Source organism: Passer domesticus, chromosome 16, assembly GCF_036417665.1.
Source record: "Passer domesticus isolate bPasDom1 chromosome 16, bPasDom1.hap1, whole genome shotgun sequence".
NCBI classification, from domain to species: domain Eukaryota; kingdom Metazoa; phylum Chordata; class Aves; order Passeriformes; family Passeridae; genus Passer; species Passer domesticus.
Window position 1 is genome coordinate 2362135 of NC_087489.1, and position 24870 is coordinate 2387004.

A 24870-nucleotide genomic window follows, 5' to 3' on the forward strand; every position below is an offset into this window, starting at 1 on the left:
CAATGTGTTCCAGTGAGTGGTCACTTGCAAAATAAATAGTTCTTCCTCATGTTCAGGTGGAACTTCCTTCAGCTTCTGCTCATTGCCTCTTATCCCACCGCTGGGTCCCACAGAGCACAGCCTGGTCCATGCTCTGAGCCATCCCTGCAGATATTCATACACCAGCTCCTGTGCTGGCACCGGCAGCTGTGGGTGCAGCGGCCGCCGGAGCCTACTCGGGCACGGGTCTGGAGCTGCGGCAGAGGCCGTACCGGGGGGCAGGTTCTGGGCGGGGGGCAGGTTCTGCGGGCAGCCCAGCCCCGCGGACTCCGTGCCCTCGCTGCTCGCAGAGGAGGCGGGCCCGCGGCCGGCCCACCCCGGAGGAAGCGCCGGCCGGGCCCGGCGCCCGAGCGCAGCCCGGCCCCGCCTCACGCAAGCGGCACCGCCTCTACTTAAAGCGCGCCCGGAGCGGCTGCTGCCTCCTCCTGCCCGCCGGCCACGCAGCTCCACCATGTCGGACCGGCTGCCCTACAAAGTGGGTGAGTGCGAGCCGCGGTCCGGCTCCGCTGTGCTCGGCACCTTCCCCGGGCCGCGGCGAGCGCCGTGCGGGAAGCGCGGCCTCGGCGGCTGCGGCGCCGCGCTGGATGCGGCCGCGGGGGGAGGGTGGCGGGTCCTGCCCGCGGCGAAGCCGGGCCTGAGCCCCCCGTGCGCTGGGGGAGCCACCGCGGGGGAAGGGGCTCGGGGCTCGGCGCCGCCGCTTCCCACGCGCGGTTGTGCCGCTCTCCCGGCCCGGCTGCCCCGTCCCTCCCCCGCCGCTCAGAGCCCTTGGCGGGAATAGGCTTAGCTCCGAAGGTGAAAGTATTTCCCATCCTGGGACCTTTGACTCATGTGCCCTGAAGGTTTTGGCGGGTATTTCTGTAGACCTGAAACTTAACGAAGAGCCCCAGTTTTTATAAAGAATTGCGTGTTCCTTAGAGGCTTCCTTCAGAGTACGTTAGTGTGTAAGGCTCAGATTCATAAATAATTTACCCTAGAGGCTCTGAACCTAAAATACTGCAGGATATTTTTAAAGCAGCCCTGGTAAAGCTACCAAGCTCTTAACAGGGGTAAGATTAAACCTCCTCCTGTTGATATATTTGTTTCTGTGGTCCTTTCCTTGCCTGTTTTCAGGGAGATTTCAGTCCCAGTGGTGTACAGGCTGTGCTCCAGTCAGCTCTAGCACGTGCAATAACTTCAGTGGCCCCAGGCTTCGTCCTGCAGGAAAAAGCAATTAGCATGTCTGTATTAAACCCAGCAGTCTGACTCTTGAGTTCTGGTGTTCCCCAGTGTCTAAACAATTTGTGTTCACGAGGTAGGTGACAAAAAAAAGCCTCTGACTATGGTCTAAATGGAATGGTGAACTTCTGAAATCTCTCAAAGAATCTCAAACCAAGTAAGAAGGACACTCTGTGTTGGCTGGTGCTGCAGAGTTGATGCAGCTGGGCATTACCTGCTTGACCCTTGTATTTTTAAGGCTGGGGTTGGATATCCATGGTGAACGCAGTAATCCTGTAAGAAATCTCTCTTACTCATTTTTTGCTGGACTTTTCTGCTATAGATACTTTTTACAAAAGTAGAACTAGAGTGGTAACTAAGATAATTACAGTCATTTAAAATAATTTTTGTGGATCCAAGGGGGAAGGACCTGCAGCTTTGCTGTGAGCAGGGGGAGCTAAGCGGGGTTCAGCTCCTGGTGCACTCTTAGGGAGCATTCTCAGTGTGGGAAGCCACTGCCCTGCAGTCATCCTCTCCCCACATGCAGGTCAATACTGTGGAAGTCAGTCCCTATAGGAAGTTTTGGACTCTTAGGGAGAGTCTGTAAAAAGTGTTTAAGGCTGTGCCTTACTGAATTAATGGACCTCGGAATGTATGTGCACTAGATCACAGTAGCATGCTTGTTTTTTAGAGGGCTGTTAGGTTTTGTCTAAACTTGTGTACCATAGCAAAGAACCAGGAAGTAACTAGAATAGGGTCTGGTTTTCCTGCAGCTCTGTCTCCCAGCTGTTGCTGGACCTTCAGTTCAGCTGTTGCAGCCAGTGCCTCTCCACAAGTGTGTCAACAGATACCAAGGTCTCAGCTATTCAAACTCTGACACCTGTCCTGCTTCTCTTGCAGCTGACATCAGCCTTGCAGACTGGGGTCGCAAGGCCATTGAGATTGCGGAGAATGAGATGCCAGGGCTGATGAAGATGAGGGAGATGTACTCTGCATCCAAGCCCCTGAAAGGCGCCCGCATCGCTGGCTGCCTCCACATGACTGTGCAGACAGCAGTGCTCATAGAGACCCTCATTGTGCTGGGGGCTGAGGTAATGTGGCTCTGAGTTTCTCCCTCAGCTCTTGGGTAACGCTCTGCCAGGTCACTGCTCCTGCTTATGTAACACCTTACGGAATCCTGGCAAATGTCTGTGCTTTTTGGATGAGGCTGTGAGTCTCCACATGGATGGATTGTCTTCTCTCCTCGAGCAAGAAACTTGTTGCTTACCCTTAGCACCTCTGGGGCGTGGGGTGTGTGTTTCCTGTGGACAAGCTGCAGCTTTGAGTGTCTGTTGTGCCCTGTGTGCAGTGCCCTGGGCAGTGCTCACAGCTGCTCCCACGCAGCAATGCTTTGCTTGGGCTTGCAGTGCTTTGGTTGCTCATGCTGCAGCTCTAGGGACTGCCTCCAGCACAGATTAGCCTGTATTAAGAACCCCACACTGCCCTGGTAAAGTCAGCAAAATCTAATGAAGTTTACTGAGAGCTCATGCTGGCCCTTCAGCTGTGCAGGAAAAGAACAGGGATGCACTGTGGCTCAGGGACCAAGGGCTGGGATCTCCACTGAATTTTTTGTGTGACTATGGACCAGTTATTCTCATCCATTTTAAACTCTGAGATACTTAGAAGCCATTTACTGCCTTGTGTCCCATGTCTGACTTGCTGAATGAAGTCCAGACCTCACAGCTCAGTGTTTGCTGTACAGGGCATGAGGAGAGCCAGGTATCTGAGCACAATCTGCATTGCTTGTGTGCTGAGCAGGGAGTTGACTGGAATTTTGATGGTTTGTTAAGTATGTCTATGATCTGAAGTTCCTTCTTCCTGCAGTTTGGCTGCTCAGAGGTGCCCTATGTGGGATGCCTCTCTGGGAACAGTTAAGAATTGAGCAGTGTCGTGCTGATTGAAAGGCACTGGGAGAAGGAGGAGTTTCCTCCATAGCAGTGAAGGTGTTTCCTCAAAAAGAGGAGGAGGTAGGAATGGACACTTTGCCAGGTCAGCCTGGGCAAGGTACATGCTGCTGTGCAGGTGTTCCCCAGCCTGTTCAGAGTTGTCCTGTGGTTGCAAATGGTGCAGTGCTGAAGGAGAGCCTTGATGTGAGGTACAGTCCTGGCTGTGTTCCAGCCACTCCATATTGGAACTCCTGTGCCTCTGCAGGATTTAAAATGAAGCAGTAGCCATTGAAATTTGGGAAAGCTCCTTGCTGCTCCTCTTGGTTGCTGCATCCCAATATGGCTGGCCGAGGAGGCAGTTGTGTGCTTAGTTAAATATTGCCAAGCTGCTTTAAGCTGAGCATAACCCCAGAGCAGTGTTATATGGGATTCATCCAAGTCACTCAGGGAGGTACCTGCAGAGACTTGTTTTCACTTAGATGTGGTTGTACTTTAAAAGGCTTGTGTTGCTGTGTTAACTCCTTGTCCTGATGCCTGTGGATTAGTTTAGGCTTTGATTTGAGTTTGGATTCAGCCCTGGTTCACCTGTTCTGTCAGAACTTTGGTGCCAGGGAGGGAGGAATGAAACTGATAAAATCATGTCCCATGTAATGAGGATGTAGATCACTGCAGCATAGTGACCTTGGTGTCCATTTTTTGGCTGGGTTAATAAGGCTAGAATAAATACTCTGTGCTTTGAAATTTGTAACAAATAATAATCCTTTCCATAACCAGTGATGTAATTACTAGGGTCTGAGCCCATCAAGTGTTCCAGTTATTCTAGGCTCTATGTCACTACCACAAGTCTGAAGTGTAAACAATATATAGGTATTCTGTATACTTTGAATGTCATGACACCTCCTGATGTTACTCACTTCTGCTGGTATGGGGGGAACTTGCGAAAACGCAGGTGAGGAGGTGCAGCTTTAGGTTATGGATTCTGTTTTCCTGTGCTCCTTCCAGGTGTGTTTTCATGACAAGTGTAGGTAGTGTAGGCTGCTTCCTACTCCACCCTTTACTTCAAAATGTCACTTTTTGATCAGGTGGGATGAGTATCTGGAAACAGGCTGAATGATTGTGCCTTATTGTGCTCTGTAACCAGTGACCATGCAGATAGCTGCCAGTCAGCCCTGTGGGGAGCAGAGGGTATGTGGCTCTGGGATGTGGTGCTGTGTGCTGCAGTAGGTGTGCAGATCCTTTTCAGTGCAACTCCGCAACATGCTGTTGCTTTTCTAGGTGCCTGAGCCTAGTTATGAAATCTGAGGAAAACACTTAGCTCAGCTGGAAAAGCTTTAATGACTGGAATACAGAGTGGGAGGTGGATGAGCATAATCTTAGAGAATGCCTGGATTGAGTGTAATGTTTCAGCTGCCTTTCTGAAGCAGGTGTATTGCTGCATGTCCATAACCTCAGTGGACACTTGCTGTAGGGCTGTTCTGAAAATCTGACCTTTTTTCACCAAAACTTCCCAAACCCACCCTGTGCCTGTTGGGCACCCCTGAAGATCCTGGAGTATGCTCAGGCTGTCTGGGAGAAGTGCTTGTGAGCACTTGTGAGATGACTGAATATATGGCACAACTAAAGCTCATTCACATATTTTTCCATGTGACATTATTTTCCCTTAGTCAGACACCTGGTTCTCACCTTATCTTTGTAGAGCTACTGAAAGAGGCAGAAATCTGCACTAGTTTCTTTCTGCTCTTGCTCCCTTTTTAAGTCCTGTGTTTGATAGAGTCCCTGATATCTCAGAACTTTGTTCAGCAAACAAAACTTGGTTGTTTTCCAGGTACAGTGGTCAAGTTGCAACATTTTCTCCACTCAGGACCATGCTGCAGCTGCTATTGCAAAAGCTGGTATCCCTGGTAAGTTTTCCATGTTCTGGTTTGGCTGAGTTTTGGCTGTACTGCCTGTTCCTCCTAAATCAAACTGTACACATCAAGATCTTCTGAGCAAGCTTGAGGATAGAAACAGCCCATCAGAAGCAGTGGTTTTTACAAACCAGGACATCTGATTCAGGCTGTGTTGCATCAGCCTGTGCACAGGTCTCCCAGCAAAGGCTGCTGTTGGGCTCTGTTAGATCTCATTAAGATGATGGAATGGGCTGGGTGATGAAATGGAGTAGTGTGTAGGTGTGTACAGCTGGATGTGTTTGGTGCTTTCCAGCAAGCTCTGTGCTAAACAGGGATTGGGAAAGGTAATGGAACTGCCATGTACCTTGTCACAGTGGCAGGGTCAATACCCAAGATACTTTTAGGCTAGAATTAGCTCAGATGTGTTCCTGCCTAATATTCCTTTGGTGCTGTATCAGGATGCTGCTGTCTTGTTACTGTCAGGTTCCAATAAGGAGCAATTCCTCATGGATCAGTATAAATACCTGAAGCTGTCTGCTGTGTAACTCAGCTGAAGGAAATTTAATCCTCAGTGCCGGGAACTGAGCCCAGCTGTTGGCAGAGGCTAAATTTGGTTTCTGGCAGTCTGCTTTGGGAGGGATCTCTCATTTCTGTTATAATTAATTATTGCCATAGGTCTTTCCCTAACTGTGGCACATTCTATGGCAACAAAGTGATCCCTTCATCAGCTCCTTTGGCACTACCAGCTTCAGGCATTGCCTCTGGTGTGGGATGTCAGAGGGCCACATGGGATTCTTAAGACATTGGGTTGTCTTCCTCACTGCTTTCAACACCCAAAACTCAACTGAAGAGCCATTTACAGGTTGAGTGTTTGTCAAAGTGTGTGACCATTGCCCTTTGTATCCTTATTTTTGAAACTTGCTCTTTTTGTTAATATTATATCTCACATACTGAATTTATGAGACCCTGGAGGAATATGGGTCCTTTGGCTTCAGTATGAGATCCTGACACACATGACTTCAGAATAGGCAATTGCATGATTGGTTCTTCACAGCTCAAGCAGTTTTCTGTGTAAACAATGAAAACATGACAATTTAGCCAAATGTTGGGATGTGTAAATAATGTGCCCAATACATTGTTTGAGTGGCTGAGTACTTCTGAGGATTAAGTATACATAAAGACAGTAGAGATGCCTGGAAAGAAACAAATCCTAGTGGATGCAACATACCAGTGGTGGCAGCCTGTTGCTGGGGCTGTTCTGACATAGAAATACACCCTGATGAGCAGATGAGGCACCTCAGCTTGGATTTTAGTGCTGAGTTAGAGACTAGAGTTTAAACTGGAGTTGGTGAAGAGTTTATATCCTGCTGCTCAGCTCATGCTGAAGTCTGATCCCTCTTTTCTGCTGTGCTAGAAAATGCTGTGATTGTGTTTTCATTTATCTGTATAATTATATCCAGTGGCTATTTCTAACGAGTGGGGTGCTGTGGATGTGAGTCTGCTTTAGTTTGCTTTGTCTTCTCTTTAACATGGAAGAAGAATAAGGTGAACAATGAAGTCTCAAAATTTTGACCATGTTTGTGGCCTGGAACAGTGATTATTCTGAGGTCTGTTTTTCAGTGCAAATGTCCTTGCTGGCCTGCAGGCACAGATAGTCATCTGTCTGTCAGCTGCTACTGGGAGCTGCTGATGAAATCTTCCTTTGGCTGCTTCCCTACATGCTGAGTAAGAAACTGGCTGATGGTTTGTGTTTGTTCCCGTGCAGTGTTTGCCTGGAAAGGGGAGACAGACGAGGAATACTTGTGGTGCATTGAGCAGACCCTGTACTTCAAGGATGGGCAGCCCCTCAACATGATTCTGGATGATGGTGGAGATCTTACCAACCTAGTGCATACCAAATACCCACAGCTGCTGAAAGGTGACTTGTATTTTGTTTTGGCTGGCACAGTTCTGCTTGGGAGGCTGTTTGGGTGGTGGGTGTGTAAAAAGGGGTGGGGGAAGAGGGACAGGCATATGCAAACAGGCTGTGAAAATTCCTTACAGTTCAAGAGCAGAATATTTTACCTGCAGGAGCTGTTTCCACCCCTGCTCTGTAGCTGCAATGACCTGTCCTAGCCATACTTCACTGTGCCCGTTACCTAAGAATGGGCTAACTAACCACTAGTGAGTTCTGCTGTCATGCCAAAAGCTTCCTGGAAGAAGGCTGTGTTCTAGAACTGCTCAGTGTTTGCAATTAGCAATTTTACATTAATGCATTTCTTATCCATCGTCTTAGTGCTGTTCTGAATGAAGTCATCACCACCTGTAGCCTTCTGTGGAAAATGAACAGTTTTCTACCTTAAATGCTCTTTCAGTTTGTCAGTGAAGATGCTGATGAAGTCAGGAACTCTTGCTTTGATTTGCCTTCAGTGCAAGTTAGTAAAACTGATCAGTGTAGTGTTGCTAGCATGTGTTTATGTAAAAGATTTATGTGGAGAGAATTTGACAGGACTAGGCTGATCTGTGCCTGGTGAGTATGACAGACTCCCCTTAGCTCTGCCAGTGCCCATCAGTTGTGCTGCAGCAAGATGTTTGCCCAGGGTTAAGGGGCATGTTTGATCTGAGATGTGAAGGAAATTGGGTGATACAGTGGGGTGTGTTGGTGCTTTTGTAGAGGGGAGGTTGCTGTAGAAGCCTGCTGGATCAGCTCTCCTCTGACTTGTGCTCTGCTATAGTAAGAAGATAGGAAAAAATCTGAAGGTGGCAGGCTGTGAATAGAGCTGTTTGTGGGGAGTTTGGGGCTCTGCCCTTCATCCATGTGCTGCTGCATGTAGGGGCACCAGGAAGAGGGAAACCTTCTCTGTGACAAGCCTCACTTTGTCCTTCATCCTCAGCCTGATGTCACTCATAATCTGACACTCAACATCTTTGTGTTATTGAAACTGTGATGAAAGGTTTTCATTGGTCTTTGCTCAGCCACTCTTCCATCAAAGGTCTGGTGCTTCCGGGGTTGCCTCTTTGTGACATGCATGACCTCTTGCTTTTCCCATGTTTGATGCCCAGGAATACAACTGGTTATCCCTCTTTGTCTTCCTGGTGTTGCCAGAGGCCAAAGAAAGTATTTCCCATGTTCATTCTCTGTTTTGCAGGGTTGTTTCCCTATCATGTACACCTTGGTTGGTGTCGGTTTCCAGAGGTACCTGAGCTGAGCTCCTTTCATGCTTTCAGCCCTCCTGTTGTACTTCTTTCTCCTCTCCAGCCCTTTTCACTCTCTTTCAGGTCTTGTGCTCCTGGTAGAGAAGGGACGAGTATAATACAGTGCAGTAGGACAATGGGTCTTGAACTGTCTCATATTTTGACATATATGTGTAGCCTGCTTCTGGCAAAAAAACATCCCTGTCTGGGTTTGCTTCCTAAATTCATAGAAATTACTCTTCTTCCGGGGTTTTAGAAAGTCTAGGGAGGATGCAGTGTGCCCGTGTTTCCCTTCCCAAAATGCGTGGCTGTCTGCATTGGCTGCAGTTTAAAAGCTTCTTGCAGCAGTTCAGTAAACCAAGACTGATCCTTGTAGAGGATGACAAACTTGATCTGTTTTACCTTCCAGTCCATTGCCCCTTGGAAACAGAAAAACTTTCAGAATGGGACTCATGGAGTAGAATCTTGATCTCCTTAGTCTGAGATCTGTGCTTAGCCTTTTGCTGCAAAGTCTGTTTACATGAAGAAGTGTAGCATCCAATTCTGGTATCTTACAGCTAACAGAGGCTAATATATCCTAAGGGCTTCTGTGGAAATCTGACCTCTGTGGAGGTGGAATGAGAGTGACCTTGGCAGAGCATGCAGTGTGTGGATTGTGAACATGGGAGACATTTTGACATGAGGCAGCTGAAAATGCTATTTGCCATTTAAAGGCTGCATAAGTTTTCTGGGTTAATTTCAGAGGGAATTTTCTTCCATGCCTCAGCTGCTTCTAATTTAAATAGTTCAGTCCAAGTGTGCAGCTAACAGTTGAAAGTAGTATTCCTTCAACTAGGAGATGAGTTAAATGTGTATGTGGAGCTGCTAGTAAGCTTCCTCTCTCCTTAAGTGTGCTTGCAGTTAGAGGGCAGGATGGCCTTTGTACTATTGGCTTATTCCATTAAGCCAAAAGCCCTTAATACCAAGATAAATAAAGGAAGAAAGGGGGGAAACGAGAACTGACCAATGGGGAAAGCCATCTGTGCAAAAGACCTGTGTGGGGAAGACTGTCTTGTTTGTGATTCATTGATCAGACTTGCTCGTTGCTCAGGTGACAAATACAGGTCAGAGCATTTAGCAATGCTGTGTCAGTTTCATTCAAACCTGTCCTTGGTGCACGCCCTTCTCTGCTCTCCAGTCAGTCAGGCATTGCCCATGAGTGGTGTAGGCAGCACTTGGGGCAGCTGCAGAGTGGTTTAGTCCAGCTGTGAATGGCTCCTGGGGCAGCGCTGGGGTGCCTCCAGGGAGGGGAAGCTGTTGGCATACAGGATGTGAGGTCTGCTTAGTGCTGTGGAAAGACAATCTGCTAAGCTCAAGACTCTCACCTGGAGAGCCTTTGAAGGATGAGGAGTCTGTCTCTTGTTTGCCAGATGCACAAGAATAGGGAGGGCAGGTTTGAACTGGAGATTCCTGCTGTGACCTCCAAAAGCTGTTCTTCAAGGGGATGACTGTCCATGATCCAGGCAGTTGTTCTGGAAACTGATACTTTTGGGAGACTGTCTACAGATCCTCCATTTCATGGTGCACAAGACTACACTGTGAACTTTAAACTCTCCTTTCTCCTCTAAGCAATCTGTAAATATGCCAAAGCCTGAATGCATTCCCTCAGCAGGTGACCATCAGGGGAGTGGGGCTGTCGAGGGCTCTGTGGTGAGATAGGACTAGTGGGGATCAGCCAGCCTAATCACAGAATGGTTTGGGTTGGGAGGGACCTTTTAAAGGGTATCTAGTCCAACCTGCTTGCAATGGGCAGGACATCTCCAGCTCAGGTTGCTCAAGGCCCTTTGAACATTCCCAGGGATGGGACCTAGAGCACTTCTCAGAGCAGCCTAGTCCACCCTCATTGTAAAAAAAAAAAAAAAAAAGGTAGCTTATATCTAGTCTGAATCATCCTCTTTGAATTTAAAACCATTCTCCCTTGTCCTGTTGCAACAGGACACAGTTGCTAAACAGTGTGTCCACATCTTGTAAGCCCACTTAAAGTATTAAAAAGCTGCAGTGAGCTCTCTGGAGCCTTCTCCAGTTAATCAGCCTTTTCCCTTCTAGTGCTGTTGGTCTCATTTCCTTCATGTGGTACAGAGTGATCTGGGGAGCAACAGGAAGGTCTCATGGCTCAGTCTCAGGCTTCACTGGGGTGTCAGAGTTCTGTTGTGAAAACCATGTTAAATTGCTCTCAGTGTTTCCTGCCTGGGCTTTGACCAGCTCACAGCTGGATTTTTTGAGGAGTGAGGATAGATTGGGACCAGACATGGCATCTATGAGTAAGCAGTACTCTGGAGCCAGGAGGACCAGTTGTGTCATGGGTGGCATCACCAGTTGGTATGGGGAGGGGATTGGCCTGCCCTGCTCTGAGCTTGGCAGCCTCACCTTGAATATTGTGTGATTTTGGTCACCACAATATAACAAGAATGTTAAACTATTAGAGAGTGTCCAAAGGCAGGACATAAGGATCGTGAAGGACCTTGAGGGGAAGCCATATGAGTACGTGAGGTGTTCAGCTGAAGGAGACTGAGGGGAGAGCTCATTGCAGTTACAACTCCCTTGTGATGGGAAGAGGAAAACAATGATCTCTTCTCTGTGACCCAGTGACAGGATTTCAGGGAATGGGCACGGCCCCGAGGCTGCCAGAGCTCCAGGAGCGTTGGGACAGCGCTGCCAGGGGTGCCCAGGGTGGGGTTGTTGGGGGGTCTGGGCAGGGCTGGTGATCCTGGGGGTCCCTCCCAGCTCAGGGCGCTCCGTGCGGGCTGGGCTGAGCGGCGCCCCGGGCTGCCCGCAGAGGGCGCTGCGGCACCGCGAGCGCGGCCGGGCCGGGGCTGAGGCCGATCCCGTCCCCGCTCCCCGGGCCGCGATCCCGTCCCCGCTCCCCGGGCCGCGATCCCATCTGTCTCCACCCTCCTCCCCGGTCCCCGATTCTCTTCCCCCCGGGTAAGCAACCCCGAGGGGCTGCGGCAAAGCTCCTGCCTGCTGTCCCCGACTTCAGAGCCACACAGGTGCGGAGGTGTGTGGCTCTGAAGCGCGTCTTCTGGTGTTCCTGCAGGTTGAGGGTTTTCATCTCTTCCCTGCTCTCTGCCAAGGGATTGTTTGACTTAGGCCTCTGGGGGATGCTCCCAGCAGCTGGATGGCCTGATTTGCAAGTGTTGACTTTTAAGGTGATTACTTTTACTCTTCCCACAGGAATTAGAGGTATTTCAGAAGAGACAACCACTGGGGTTCACAACCTGTACAAGATGAAGGCCAATGGGACCCTGAAAGTGCCAGCTATCAATGTGAATGACTCTGTCACCAAGGTAGTACAGACAGAGCCCTTCTACAGTGTTCTGCTTTCTGACCAGCTTGGTGTTGGGATGTTGTCATTAGCATGAAAGTGTTCCCTCTCTTGCTGAGCTTCTCCTGATCTGGTTCTGAACAGAGATTTCCACCATATCCTAAAAGTGAGCTCTTGATGTTGTTGTAAATGCTCTGTTGTCAGAACATCGAGGGGCTTTTTGTATGTAAGGACATCCATTCTTCTGCTGTTTTATAATGTGAACACACTTTTGGAGATGACTCCTGGGCACAGTCAGTACCTGTGGCAAGGAGGCTGTCCTCACTCTGAGTAGCTTAAAGCTGTCAGGCAAGTGTCAGATACCAGCTGGAAAAGAGTGTGACCTTGAGCTTGTGCTGGTAGAGGTTGGTTGGTCAGCCTGTGGCTGATCTCTGTGAGCAGCAGATGCAAAGGAGAGGGCAGGAGGGAGATATTTATCCCTTGCTTAGCTTTAGTACTGCTTTCAAGATAAACCCTGGTGAACTGAGAATGAAGTGGAATAGTTTTTAAAGGGTGGTGGTGCTCTTTGGCTGCAGATGAGTTAGTGGGAATTAAAGGTGTACTGAAGGTTTATGCATCTTGATGTTTTTAAATCTAGTTACTGACTCTATTTCAAGTTCTCATACAGACATCATCGTGTTGGGTTGGCAGTTCTCATGTTTGGCCTGCCTTCTCTGCAGTTTGCTGTCTCCTTTCTGCTCACTAAGTTGCACCTGACACTTCATAGGTAGTGGGCTGGAATCCAGTTAATGTTGAAAGAAGTTCTTCACATCCTTTTCACCCAGATTTGTGCTGCTTGCATAATAATTATTAATACTGTTTAGTAGACTTGGAAATTCAGCTGTTTCTAACAAAGCCTCTTGAGGTGATTTGGGATTCTAATGCCAAGCAAGTGCTTGTTTTCAAGTACTCTTTGGTATTTATACAGTACAAGATTTGTACTAACCACAATTACAGATCTCTGGGAAAATGTGCAACTGAGCTGACAAATTCTGCTCTCCCAGTTTGATATTTCCAGTTGGTGCCAGGTTCCTGTGCTAACATTTGGAGAGAGAAGGCAGGCACAGCAGCCAGCTCTGTTCTTCCCCTCTGCCACTCAGATGTGTTTTGGGTGGGGCAGGTGTCTGCATCCAACACTCTGCTCTCTTACCTGCATGGGGATGTGCAGGCACCTGGAAGGCTTTGACTGCAGTTGGGAGATTTGGTGATGAGGAATCAAATGCTGTTTTACTCCATGCTGCAAGGAAAACCTGCAGGACTAGGAAAGAGAGATACCAACTGGCACTAGCTCTAGAATTTGAAGGATTGGTAACACAATTTTCTGATCTATTAATGGCAGCTGTGCCTCTGGTAATGGTTACAGGCACGGAGTCAGGAACTTCTGGATCTGAGGTGTAATTTGTTAGACTTTGGCCAGTTTCTGCCATGGGCAGTTTATCCCATTTCTGTTCATACTTGCAAGAACTGCAGGTGCTGTGGGTGTGCCTTCCACTAGACCAGATTGCTGCCTCTGGGAATTTAATCTTAGGATTGCATGTAGCAGACAGTGCTGTGTTAAGGAAAAGCAAGAAGAATTGGTGCCCTAAGGCTGTAGAAAGCCAGAACAGGCTTTGAAACCAGAATTTTGCTGTGAATAGAGATATTTTTTTTTTAGTACTGCTTCCTTGGGAAGCACAGCACAACAGTAGTAGCCAGCTTCTTTAAAAATTCTTGGTCTCCGTAACTTCCCAAATAATCAAATCTGTTTGTACAGCCCCTCCTCCTGGTCAAAACAAAACGCTTCAGAAGAAGAAAGAGCATTACAAAAATCAGCACAACAAGGTGTGTTTGAGTTTAGGAAAGTGTTCAAGGGGTGAGGTAGTACTTGATGGCTGACCTAACTGGACCCTTTTGATTGGAGGGTCTGGCTGTTAATGTCAGTGTTACAGTAGGAGGATGTTGTGTGATGGGGTATTAGGAGATGAAATCCAGGGGGTCCTGGTTGCAGTGGCCATTATTTTGAATGGTTGCTTGCTGAATTTTTCCAAGTCTGAGCAGTAGTGAGTGACAGTGTTAAGGTAACCAGACAGGGTTAGAGTAACTCTTCATGGGGACAGATGTAATTTGGATCTTCTGGGGGTGCAAGAACCAGTTGCTCCTGGTTGGTGTGGACAGCTTGCTGCTCTGCAGGCTGGATGTGTCCTGGAGAGATAAGATGATATGCTGCTGGTCTGTTTTGCCTTCCTGTAGCACTTGATTCAGTTCATTGTCTGATAAACAGCAGCAGGGAACTGGTGAACAGCTGGTTTAGGAACTCAGACCTACGTTGGTGTGAAAGACACTCAGGTTACCTCTAACAAGTTTTTAGCCAGTCCAAGCCTGGGTCAGTTGATACAGTGTATTTATGAAATGCTTCTCACCATGTTGAAGCCTGTGTCTGATATAATTCCATGGATTGAAACTAGGTAAATAAAAACTTCAAACCAGAATGTCTGCTTTCTGTCCCTCATGGTGGTAAAAGTATTTAAGTGACTCTCAGTACTTGCACATAAGTCCATTTTCTTTCTTTAAGGAAATTTCATTTGAGTGGCTTTCATCTGTTCTGAAACTGCTCTGTTTTCTCCCTCAGAGCAAGTTTGATAACCTTTATGGCTGCAGAGAGTCCCTCATCGATGGCATCAAGCGTGCCACAGATGTCATGATTGCTGGGAAGGTGGCAGTGGTGGCAGGATACGGGGACGTGGGCAAGGGCTGCGCCCAGGCCCTGCGGAGCTTCGGAGCCAGAGTCATCATCACGGAAATTGATCCCATCAACGCGCTCCAGGCAGCCATGGAAGGTGGGAGCTGAGCAGGAACTGGGGCATCTGGCAGGGGCTGCATGTCAGTGTAGAGCAGTAAATGAGAGCTGGCCAAGAAAGGTTCAGTGGTTTCAGCCCTGTCCCTGCTGAGGGACAGTTGAATCCAGTTTAACTGTAGGAATTCTTTCCTTGCAGTTAGGGAAAGAGTTTGTTACTAGAGGCCTTGAATGTGTGTTTAGAAGACCATTGGGGGGGAATTGTCTGAGGGATTGTCTTTGAGTTGTGCAGTTCTAATGTCCAGTGTGGGATAAGGCTTGACTGGAATTAAAAAATACCAGGCCTTACCCTCGATGGGTCTTTTTGAAGAGCAGTGCCATGCTCTGTCTTTACAGCTGAGCTCAGGGCATGCTCTGGAACTGTTCTCCTCTGCTGGTGCCTCATGTAACTGTGCCTCTTGGTACCAGTTTATCCCATTTCTGTTCATACCTACCAAGAACTGCAGGTGTTGTGGGGACACTTTTTTTGCAAATTTGACCCCCTGAATCCAGTCTGAGTGCTGTGCCAGACTGCACAGATTGAATGCACACATCCACAGATTTGGAAAGGGTGAGGGATGGATGGGTTTTGTGCCATATTGGTGTTTAGCAAGACCAATATCCCACTACCTTGCATCATTTCTAGGCCAGATGTGGGCAGAAACATTTGACTCATTCTTTCTCTGTGCTTTTCTACTTCTAGTATCGTGTCCCACTTGTTAATAAGTGTTGGTAGTTGTGTAGAGAAGTAACATTTTCTCTTTTCAGGTTATGAAGTTACAACCATGGAGGAGGCCTGCAAAGAGGGCAACATCTTTGTCACCACCACTGGCTGCACTGACATTGTGCAGGGCAGGTATGGCCAAGACACTTGCTTTAGTGAAAGCATATCTGTACAGTTAGATTTCTTCTTTAAAATACAGTTATAACCTGTCAGCAGTGTGGTTAGGGTTAGCACACAGTCTGACTTCTGGATATCAGAATTTATAATGAATTTAGTGAGAAATTATGTCTTTAGTCAGTTTGGTTGCCACATTGCACTTGTTCCTGGCTTATGGAATGTAATGATGGAGAAACAGAAGGTATAGATTGACTTCTGGAGAATGAAGCCATCAGGGCTGAATTCTGTGTTAGGCCAGACAAATGTGAACAGGAGAGGAGGCAGGTAAAGGTTGAAAGTGATTCCATCTGTGAGTGCATATCAGCAGCTGAAACCAGCCTGTTCTCAGTGTGCTGCCCTGCAGTGTTTGCTTACTGCTTCTTAGATCTCACTTTATAGCCCCAGCTCCACATAGACTCCTTCCTTTCTTTGCCGTGATGACTGTACATGTTGTAATGCAAGCACAGATTAGGTGGGAGGAGATGTAAAACTGCTGGGAACTTTAAAGTCATGAACAAAATTATTTCTTCTGTGTAAGAAGGAGAATAACTGCAGGTATTTGTTTTGACCAATCAAACAAAAGGTTATTACTTTCCATACTTCCTCTCCAGTAAGTTTTTATGTCTTTGGGAAATGTTCTTCCCTAGAAGCTTGAAAGTCTTTTCCAGTAGACTTGCCATGCCTGGAGGGGTTACCAGCCCCATACACCTTGTGAGAGTCAATGCAATTACTGAGCTGGGCACTTGTCAGGGCTGTGGATCTGCTGAGGGAGAAAACTATGTGGATTAACTTTTGATACAACTTTTTTTTCTTTTTCAGGCACTTTGAACAGATGAAGGATGATGCCATAGTGTGTAATATTGGCCATTTTGATGTGGAGGTTGATGCCAAGTGGCTGAATGACAATGCAGTGGAGGCAGTGAATGTCAAACCTCAGGTGAGGCAGCCTTTCCACAGGCTCTCATGCTGGAAAAAAAACAGTAGCTACTCAGTGTCCATTTCTAGAGAGTATTTCTCTTCAGGTTCTTTGGTGTTTCTAGCTTTGTTGGAAGCCACTGTTGCTCTGGTCAGAATGCAGATTCTGCTAACCTGGAACAAGCTGCACATGATAGTCTTGGGCTGGCATTGTTCCCAGCCAGTGCCCAAGGCCCTCTTGGTGATCTCTGGGGAGGGGTGCCTGGTATGTGCACATTTTTCTCCATGTGTTCCCACTTCCTTGAGAGGCAGGAGCCTACCCTTAGTGCTGGTTGTAGAGACAATTAATTGCATCAAGTCCCTTCCTTTGATGTTTAGGGCATGGGCAGGGGGTATGCAAATGTACTTGCTTTGATAGCCCTGAGCTGAAAACAATGCCATAGCTCAGCTTCCAAAAGCAGGGTAGATGAGCAATACAGAGCAGGCCATTAGACACCCTATAAAACTTAAGAGCAGAGCCCATAAATTGCCTGGTGCCTGATCTGAATATCCTCTTGTGGAACTCATGTAGCTCATGAGCTTGTTTGCTCAGGTACTGCTCTGCAGCAGAACAATCATGGTCCTAAGGGAATCTCAATGAAATGACTTTTGGCATTCTGTCAGGGTTTGAAAAAACTCACACCTCTTTTTCTTCAAAGTGTGGTGTGTTTTTTTAATCTACTCTGCAATTGAAGACTCAGGAAAGCCTACCTGGTGCTCTGCCAAACTTTAGTTTATCTTCCAGGCTTGGTGGCTTCGTTTTAGAAACCTGTGTGGGCAGACCAAGCAGGATGTTTTACCCTTGCTCAGCTTGCATGCCTGACATGTATTTGCTTTAAGCTATGGCTGTAGCTCCAAGACACAGAGAAACAAAACTGAGCTAGATCAAAACTGTTTTGTCACACCAGCATTGAGTGAGAACCATAAAGCAAACCAAGCTTTATCTGACTTGGTGAGGGACTTCTGGTTACGTTTTGAAGAGGGAGTGTCCTTGCTAATAGGAGGATTTTGGGACAGGTTTTGTACTTATTAATAACACCACACTCAAATGTGCTTCTCAGATCTCTATCTGCTCTTCCAATTTTCATAACTCCCCTGGGGCTTATTGGCCACCTACATCAAAGTCTTACTAAGCACTTGGGAAAGGTATGTTGGGTCATTTTGCATGGCCTTAACCAGGTCTGGAGTTATACCTTCAAGTTCTCACTGTGTTCAGGTTTGTTCTTGCTTATGGCCTTAGTGGAGCTGACTGCTCAGCTGCTCTTCTCCTAGAGGAGCCCACAGGTACCTGCCTGCTTTCTGCTAGCTCAGGTTGTTTTAAAACTAAACCTTGGACTGATTGAAGAATAAACACTGTTGAAGATTTAATTGGGTGTTAATATGGCACCATACAAACTCCCTGCACAGAGGCACTAAATCCCTTTTTAAATGTTTTGTTTTGTGGTGCCAGTTTGGCATTGATGACAAAATGCAGTAAGGTGTGGTCCCAGGTATGATAATTGTAACAAGTTTCTGGTTAAAAAAAACCAAGCAAACAAAAAAAAAACCACCAAAAAACCTTTTGAAAAGGATGGAATTGGGGTCAGGGTTGTCCATTATGGATTAATGCTGAAGAAATCTAACTTTCTAAATATTCAGATTTTTAATAAAACTCGGCAGCTTCGTTTCTGTGTCCTGAACCAGAGAGGGGAACATAGTATAAGAGCAAAAAATCCTGACTTTCTGTGAGGAACATCTCTCTTGATGAGAGGATTAATGCCAGGGCTGAGGGTGGTTAACTTCAGCTGGAGGTACAAAGTTACTGGGACTGTGTGCAGTTTCAATACCAGTGCTGGGCTGATTTAAGAGATCTTTAATACTTTAATAAGAAAAACATCTTACTGTACCATTGTGACTATGTGTTGCTTTCAGAGGACAGGTAAGGACAAGATAGGCTTATTACTGAAAAGTTGGCAGGTTGGTTTGGCTCTGGGTTTTCACTGCAGCCCTGCTCAGGCAGTGTCTGAGTATCAGAGACTGACCTGCAGCACAAACTCAACTCGAGAGGGCAAGGAAAGGTCAATGTCGATGAACTTTGACTTGTAAGTTATTCCCATATAATGTGAAGGGAGGTGCAAAGCAGCCAGAAAGTCCAGAGCCATGTAAATTCCAATGGGAAAAAGGAGGAGGCATTTCTCTAAGTGTGGAGAAGAGCTTATTGCTTGGATAAATTGAATTCTACTTCTGGAGCAATTTATTGAGTTTACAAATCAGCTTGTTTTATCTGCCTGTATATGAGATGTGTTTCCACAGTACTGACTTAAGCCTCTGCTAGTACCATTACTATTTTGTATTTATTTCTGTGCATTAGTTTTACATTTTCTTTGTTCCCCCTGTGTGTTGAATGGCTCCTGTTAAGTTGCTGAAGGTATGGGGTTCTATGCACAAGCCAGCAGCTGTCCAGGGGCAAGTTGTATGGATATTATATAAGGATATAAGATTTTGACACCTAAATCACCCAATTCAGACGTAAAACTGAAATGGTACTTTTAACTGCTCATCTATCTTTCAGTAGTTCAGTCTGTAAATGCAGTCTCTGTTATAAGCAATACTGTAGCTGTTCTCAGGATTTTTCATGTTCTGCTTCCCATCCGCTTCCTTCTTTTGTTACTTCCTCCCATAGTCTCGTGATGGCCCATATGGCGTTTTTAGGTGGACTGAGCACTGTCACTGATGGTCCACAATGGAGAATTGGCATCCAAAATAACAACTGCAGCTGCTCAGGGGGGATCATTCTTATCCCACCTGCTGAGTGCTTTTGGGCAGGAGAAATCAAGGCTGATTTAGGGCTGCTCTTTGAGGTGGTTACTGCCTGCATGTGTTGTGCTGAAATCATAATAATCTGTCATGTGAACCTGAGGAGCAGAAAATGGTGCTGTGATTGAAGCATTGTTGGGGCAGGCAGGTGGAGGCACACACCTCCACCTGCCTGAAGGCAAAATACCTGTTCTAGAAAACATGGTTTGTATTGGTTTGCTCTTGGCATCTCTGCTGAAGTCCTGCACAAGGATGTTTTTTCAGAAGAGGGTATTGTTACAATTACAGCTTCATCACATGGGGCTTTTAACTTACAGGCTAAAGCTTTAAGAACAAAATTGCAAATTGTGTTTTACTTAAATAACTTTTAGTTTCTGAAGTTTAAATACAGCTGTGAGGAAGGACCCTTTTAGGTCTGTCACAGTTGCTCTGCTGTGCAGAAGATAAATGGTCTGAAGCAGTAGGCTTTGTCAAAGTTGGTTGCTGATTATGTTTTAAGTATTTCCAAAGTGCTGTACTCCCAAATGCTTGGTATGAAGTGAGCAATAAATACCAGTTAATACTGAATATTTTTGTGACTTACAGGCCATGTTGGTGTTTCATTATTGCTTTAATTTTGTAACCTCCTCTAGGAGGAAGGCAGGGCAGAGAGGAGCTAATGAGAGGTGGAAAGGAGAAGCAGATTTAAGTGTAACATTGCAGGAGTCCAGTCTGGCCCAGGCCCCATTTGGGGCACATGCTAAGTGGCATTATCTCCTGAGTTGTGTGGGACAGTGGCATTGTCTGTCTCCTGAGTTTTGTGGGACTCCCACAGCTGGGGCCCTCTCTCCTTAGCCCATCTGAGCCTGGATTCTGTGTGCAGTTCTGCTGTCCCTAGGGTGGACTGGGGAGGATCATGCCTGTGGTCCTCCAAGAGCAAAGCAGGGTACACCAGGAGCCAGGACAGCTGTTTATTGTATGTACTGGCCTTGTAGAGGTGGGAACAGTTCCAGGGGACTTTCAGCAGGCTGAGGGCTCCAGCTGTTTCCCGTGTTAGATGCCAAGGCTCTGGACTGCTGCATGCCGAGGTGTTCCCTCTTCCCTGTCACCACACACCAGTTGTGACCAGTGGGTGTAGGTGAACTGGGATTTACTGCTAGCAGCACATTCCCATCACAGCTGGCTGGGACTACACTGGCCTGTGGAAAAGCCAGGAGACTTGGAGAGCTGGTTGAACGAATTGGAGAGGTGGTGAAGTATGAAGCAGATGCCAAGATACGTGTGCTGTGAAGCCCAGGGTTGCTGCAGGCTCTGCAAGCACCAGGGATAGAGAGGGGCGTCTCTGTTACACCTGAGTTGCTGAGGGGCAGGGAGGCCCCCCAAGCCCCCAGGTTTGCCCCGTGGCTGACGTGGCCCTGCTGCTCCCACAGGTGGATCGCTACACCCTGCGCAACGGGCGCCACATCATCCTGCTGGCCGAGGGCCGCCTGGTCAACCTGGGCTGTGCCATGGGCCACCCCAGCTTCGTCATGAGCAACTCCTTCACCAACCAGGTCCTGGCACAGATCGAGCTCTGGACCCACAGTGACAGATATGCCGTGGGGGTCCACTTCCTGCCAAAGAAGGTGAGTGACAGCCACACAGCGGTGCTGGTAGGGAAGGCAACTTCAGGTGTGGCTTTTTTGGTGCTTGAACTCATTTTCCTTTTTGTTGCAAAGTGGTTCTCTCCTTCAGAGGATGTTTGGCTTTGGATGTGCTGGCTGTGAATGGGCTGTTCTTTTGTGTGCAGAACTGTGACAGAGCATCCAGGCACTTCTTGACTTCTCTGAGGTGCTGGGAAGCCCTGTGCTGCCTCAGCACCTCAGCTGGAGAGCTTCTATAGCCAGCTTGTTCCTTTTACAAACATGCCCACAGCAAAGTGTAGTGGGCAAAGTTGAAGCTGGAGTGAAACTGAATCCCTTTTACTGTGGTTGATAGAGTCCTGATCCCATTTGCACCTGAGAGAGCTTATCACAATCTGGTCCTAATAACTTCACAAAATATTGACATATTTCCTCAGATTTCCCTTTAAACTTATCACTGCATTCTTTGTTCTTGGAAAAGTCTGGATCATGTCACAGCTTGCACATTCATTTTAGAAAACTGACATGGTTTTAATTTTCCAAAACAAGCCTGAGAATTTGAGATGGTTCATGGAAAAAGATGCTGGAGTTAAATCCCACTGCTTTTGGAGCACAACCAGGTGTGAGAGTAAATGTGAAAATACTTTCCATTTGGAAAGCAGAATGTGTATGTTTGGGCTTACTAATGAGGTGTTTCCTGAAGAACTTAAATTTACAAACTCATTAGTTAAGGATCAAGCAAAGCATAACAGAAATGCAGTGTAGGAGTGGATCAGCAAACTGCCACAATTTTGTCTTCAAAGGAACAGTCTTATTGACAGTTCTATTGAAAATAGAGCCCAGTGTTGCTGATAAAATGTGACTTCATCCTCTCACTGAATAACAATTTTTAGTAAGCATATTTGAACTGGAAATACATAAAAATTAGAAGTAATGCCCAGAGCAGTTAAATATGAATTTGCCTGTTAGGGGAGCATACGGCAGTGATCTCCTCAGGTTCATCCACTGTGACAAAACACTTTTTGACCTTTTGTGCCTCACAGAGGGCTTTATTCAAAGAATAAAGCAGTTACCTTGTCAGAACCAACAAAAGAGCTTTCTGTGATAATTTTCTGGGTTAATGCCTTTCCTTGTTCCTCAAAGCAATTGCTTTGAGGTCCAAATGCAAGACTTAACAATTACCAAGTACCTTACACTGCAGTTTCTTTGACTGCAAGACTATTGCTTTGATTGGCCATTACAAATGTGCACACATTTCTGCAACATGTGTTCCTGGAAATCCAGGAAAACTCTTGTCTCTATGTTCTTGGCACCAAATCTGTCCTGCTTAGCTTTGATTTTAAGGCGAGAATGTCTGCTTACCTTTGTTTAAATTTGTGTGTCTCTGTCTAAGTCTTAAAGTCCCCAAGCTGAAGCAGCTGTGAAACAATTGATCCCTGCTGCTGCTGCTTGAAAACCTCATCTGGGAATTGTCAGGGAGTCAGTTCCTTTTCAAGTGGGTGGAATCTGTCTTAAATTCACTGGAAATACACCTGTGATAGCTTCACACCTCAGTCTAATCAACCAGATGAGAATACAATTTCTGACCCCCCTTTTTTTTGTTTCATGGCATCCTGACAGGATGTAGTAGGCTTAAATACTTGTTTCACTTCTAAACACGGACCTTCCCCTTAGGTTTTCTTTCTTTCACAGTTTACCTGACTCTTTGGTGGATTTCATGGTTCACTGCCACCATTTCAACCATTTTCCCTTGGGTTTCTGATTTTGTCCTGTCACCTTTGGCTGTACTGGTTCCCAAGAGGCAGGTCCACCCTGGTCACTGGGAGCAGGCTGAGCTGCAGTGAATTACCCTCTGTGCAGATGGAGCTTTTTATCTGGTTCATGGCATGGCATTACTTCACAGTAGTGGCTTTGTTACCACAGCCCCTTGGAGGGGGAAATCCAGGAGCAGTTTTTGAATCATTTAGGTGCCCTGCTGGTTCACAAGCTGCAGGTTTGGCCCTTGATTGTTTTGTTGATCTACTGCCCTTCAGTTATATTGCAGCCTTTCATGTCTACTTAACTAGTATGAGGGAAATATTGTTGGTCCCCTCTGTGCTGCTGGGATTTAGTCTTACCTCATATCTGTTCCCTCTGCGATGATTGCCTGGTTTTTGCAGAAGTTACAAGTGGTCAGACTTGTCCTTGATCCCTGCTTGCGCTGTCCTTTCTACCTCTTAATATCCCCTGTGGCTGTACATCCCCCTCTGACACAGCAGCTTGGTCAGCATCCTCCTGTTTGTTTTCTGATTCTCCTTGATCTACTCCTGGAGCACTTAACTGCCTTCTAACTTTATAAATTTTTCCATTTCTTGAGTTTACACATCTGCCTGACACCTCTGGGATAGAGAAATTTTATTTATCTTTCTATGCTTGTGTCCTACAGCCCACCTTGGTTTTAGTCTTCATGAAGACAGTGCCAGTGGATACAAATAGTCTTGCTGAACTGGAGATTGCAATGAATTTCATTATTCATGTGCCCCTAAGATGGGATATCTGGAGAGGGCAGGAATTTTTTTCCAGTGTTAGGACTTGCATAATATCAGAGGATGACAGTGTAGTATGTCCAGGTGTCTTTGTAGTGGAAGCTGGGGCTTTATCATTTTACCAAATGGGATATTCTTTTATCTGAAGAGTTTGGTCTTTGGTCTTTGCTTGCTGAATGGATGTGAATATGTAAATGAGATTGAAACAGTTTGATTATATAAAATTTTGTCTCAATTAACCTGACTCCCTCAAAAGCACAAGGCTCTTCCATGTGAGTGCAGGTTTGTGCTCAGACAGGTGAGAGATGTTGGCAGGAAAAAAAAAACTGTGTCAGTGTAAGTCCTTGTTGCTGCTGTTGATTTCCACATATTCATTTCTCCCTCTGGACTCTGACTTCCTGAACTAATAGAACTCTGTTCTAATGTTCTTATCTCAATGTTTTGTTTTCCAGCTGGATGAAGCTGTGGCTGCTGCTCATCTGGACAAGCTGAGTGTGAAGCTGACGAAGCTGAGTGACAAACAGGCCAAATACCTGGGCTTGTCCAGAGATGGGCCCTTCAAGCCAGACCACTACAGATACTGAGCAGGTGGCACTACCCAAAGACCAAAGTGCAGGGATACAACCTTCCAAAGCTCTTGTGTGTGCTGGGCTTCTGAGGACAAGCCTTTTGCCATTTCCCTCTCAGTGCTGCACAACCCCTCCCCTTCCCAGGGAGCTTTTAGGGCCCTGTCAGTGGATGAGGATCACTGACTCCTGGAATTAGAATTGGTTACTTAGCTAATGTCACAGTGAAAAGGATCCTGTGCACCTTTTGTTGGTTTGTAATGCTCCAGTAAGGGGAGCAGGACAGAAGGTGGCTAAATGAGAATGTGGACTCTTGCCACACAAGTGGCTGACAGCTTTGAACAGGCTCACCGTGAGGTGGGGAACGGTTTCTGCAGGGAGATGATTTTGCCATTCCCTGCTCCAATCAGGTGAATGCCAGTAGGAGACTGGCAGTGTCAGGCCCTCTCCACAACAGTGCCCTGGTAAAATGCATATTGTGAAACTGGAGGAAATAGGGAGGATATGGGTTGCTTGGTCTCCTCACTGTAAAAGCAACTCAGCCTCCTGTTCAGAGATTAGAGCTGGAGCTTTTTCCTGGGTTAAATTACTCCATTGGTTTTGGTCAGAACCAAGACCATTTTGTGCTTCTGCCATATCAGCTTGAGGAGAGGTGAGGCAAGAGACTTTTAGCAGCCTTCAAGAGTGTTGTGAGCAGCTGAGGAGCCACTGAGGGGACCATTTGGTTTAGGGGCCTTGTTCAGTCCTCTGCAGACACCAGCAGCACACTGCTACCCCCAACTTGATGTCTCTGACTTGTCATGTCTGCTGTATCATGTTTGTCACTGACTTCAAGTGCTTTTATTAAAGATCTGACTGTGGCCTGACTTGTTTTGTGCAGTGAGATGTTTTGGGATTTGCTATGGGTTTGTTTACCTTTGTGTAATCTTTAAGCTACTGAAAATATTTGATGTATCCACATGGGGTGTCCTGAAGGCAAAAGCCCTTGCTGTGGCTGCTCTGCATCTTGTGCTGGGGCTGGGAAAAGCTGCTTCAAAGGAAATATTTGAAGGGCTGAATCTTACAGGATGGTCACTCTGCCCACACAGAATTAGCTCCATATGCTATGGGAGTTCTTTCTTGCCACTGTCCTCTTCAGCCAGCATTGCACTGCAGACCACCTCTGTTTCTGG

At 46.8% G+C, this 24870-nt stretch overlaps 1 protein-coding gene across 1 annotated transcript; it reads left to right on the forward strand.

The window, feature by feature from the left end:
- Positions 1–361: 361 nt before the first annotated feature.
- Positions 362–24287, forward strand: AHCY (adenosylhomocysteinase). Its single transcript, XM_064391303.1, has 10 exons — positions 362–518; positions 2134–2324; positions 4984–5059; positions 6813–6965; positions 11435–11547; positions 14173–14380; positions 15145–15232; positions 16076–16193; positions 20416–20610; positions 23585–24287. Exons 1-10 carry the CDS (start codon positions 491–493, stop codon positions 23714–23716), a joined length of 1302 nt encoding a protein of 433 aa, XP_064247373.1. The 5' UTR covers positions 362–490; the 3' UTR covers positions 23717–24287.
- The last annotated feature ends 583 nt before the right edge of the window (positions 24288–24870 follow it).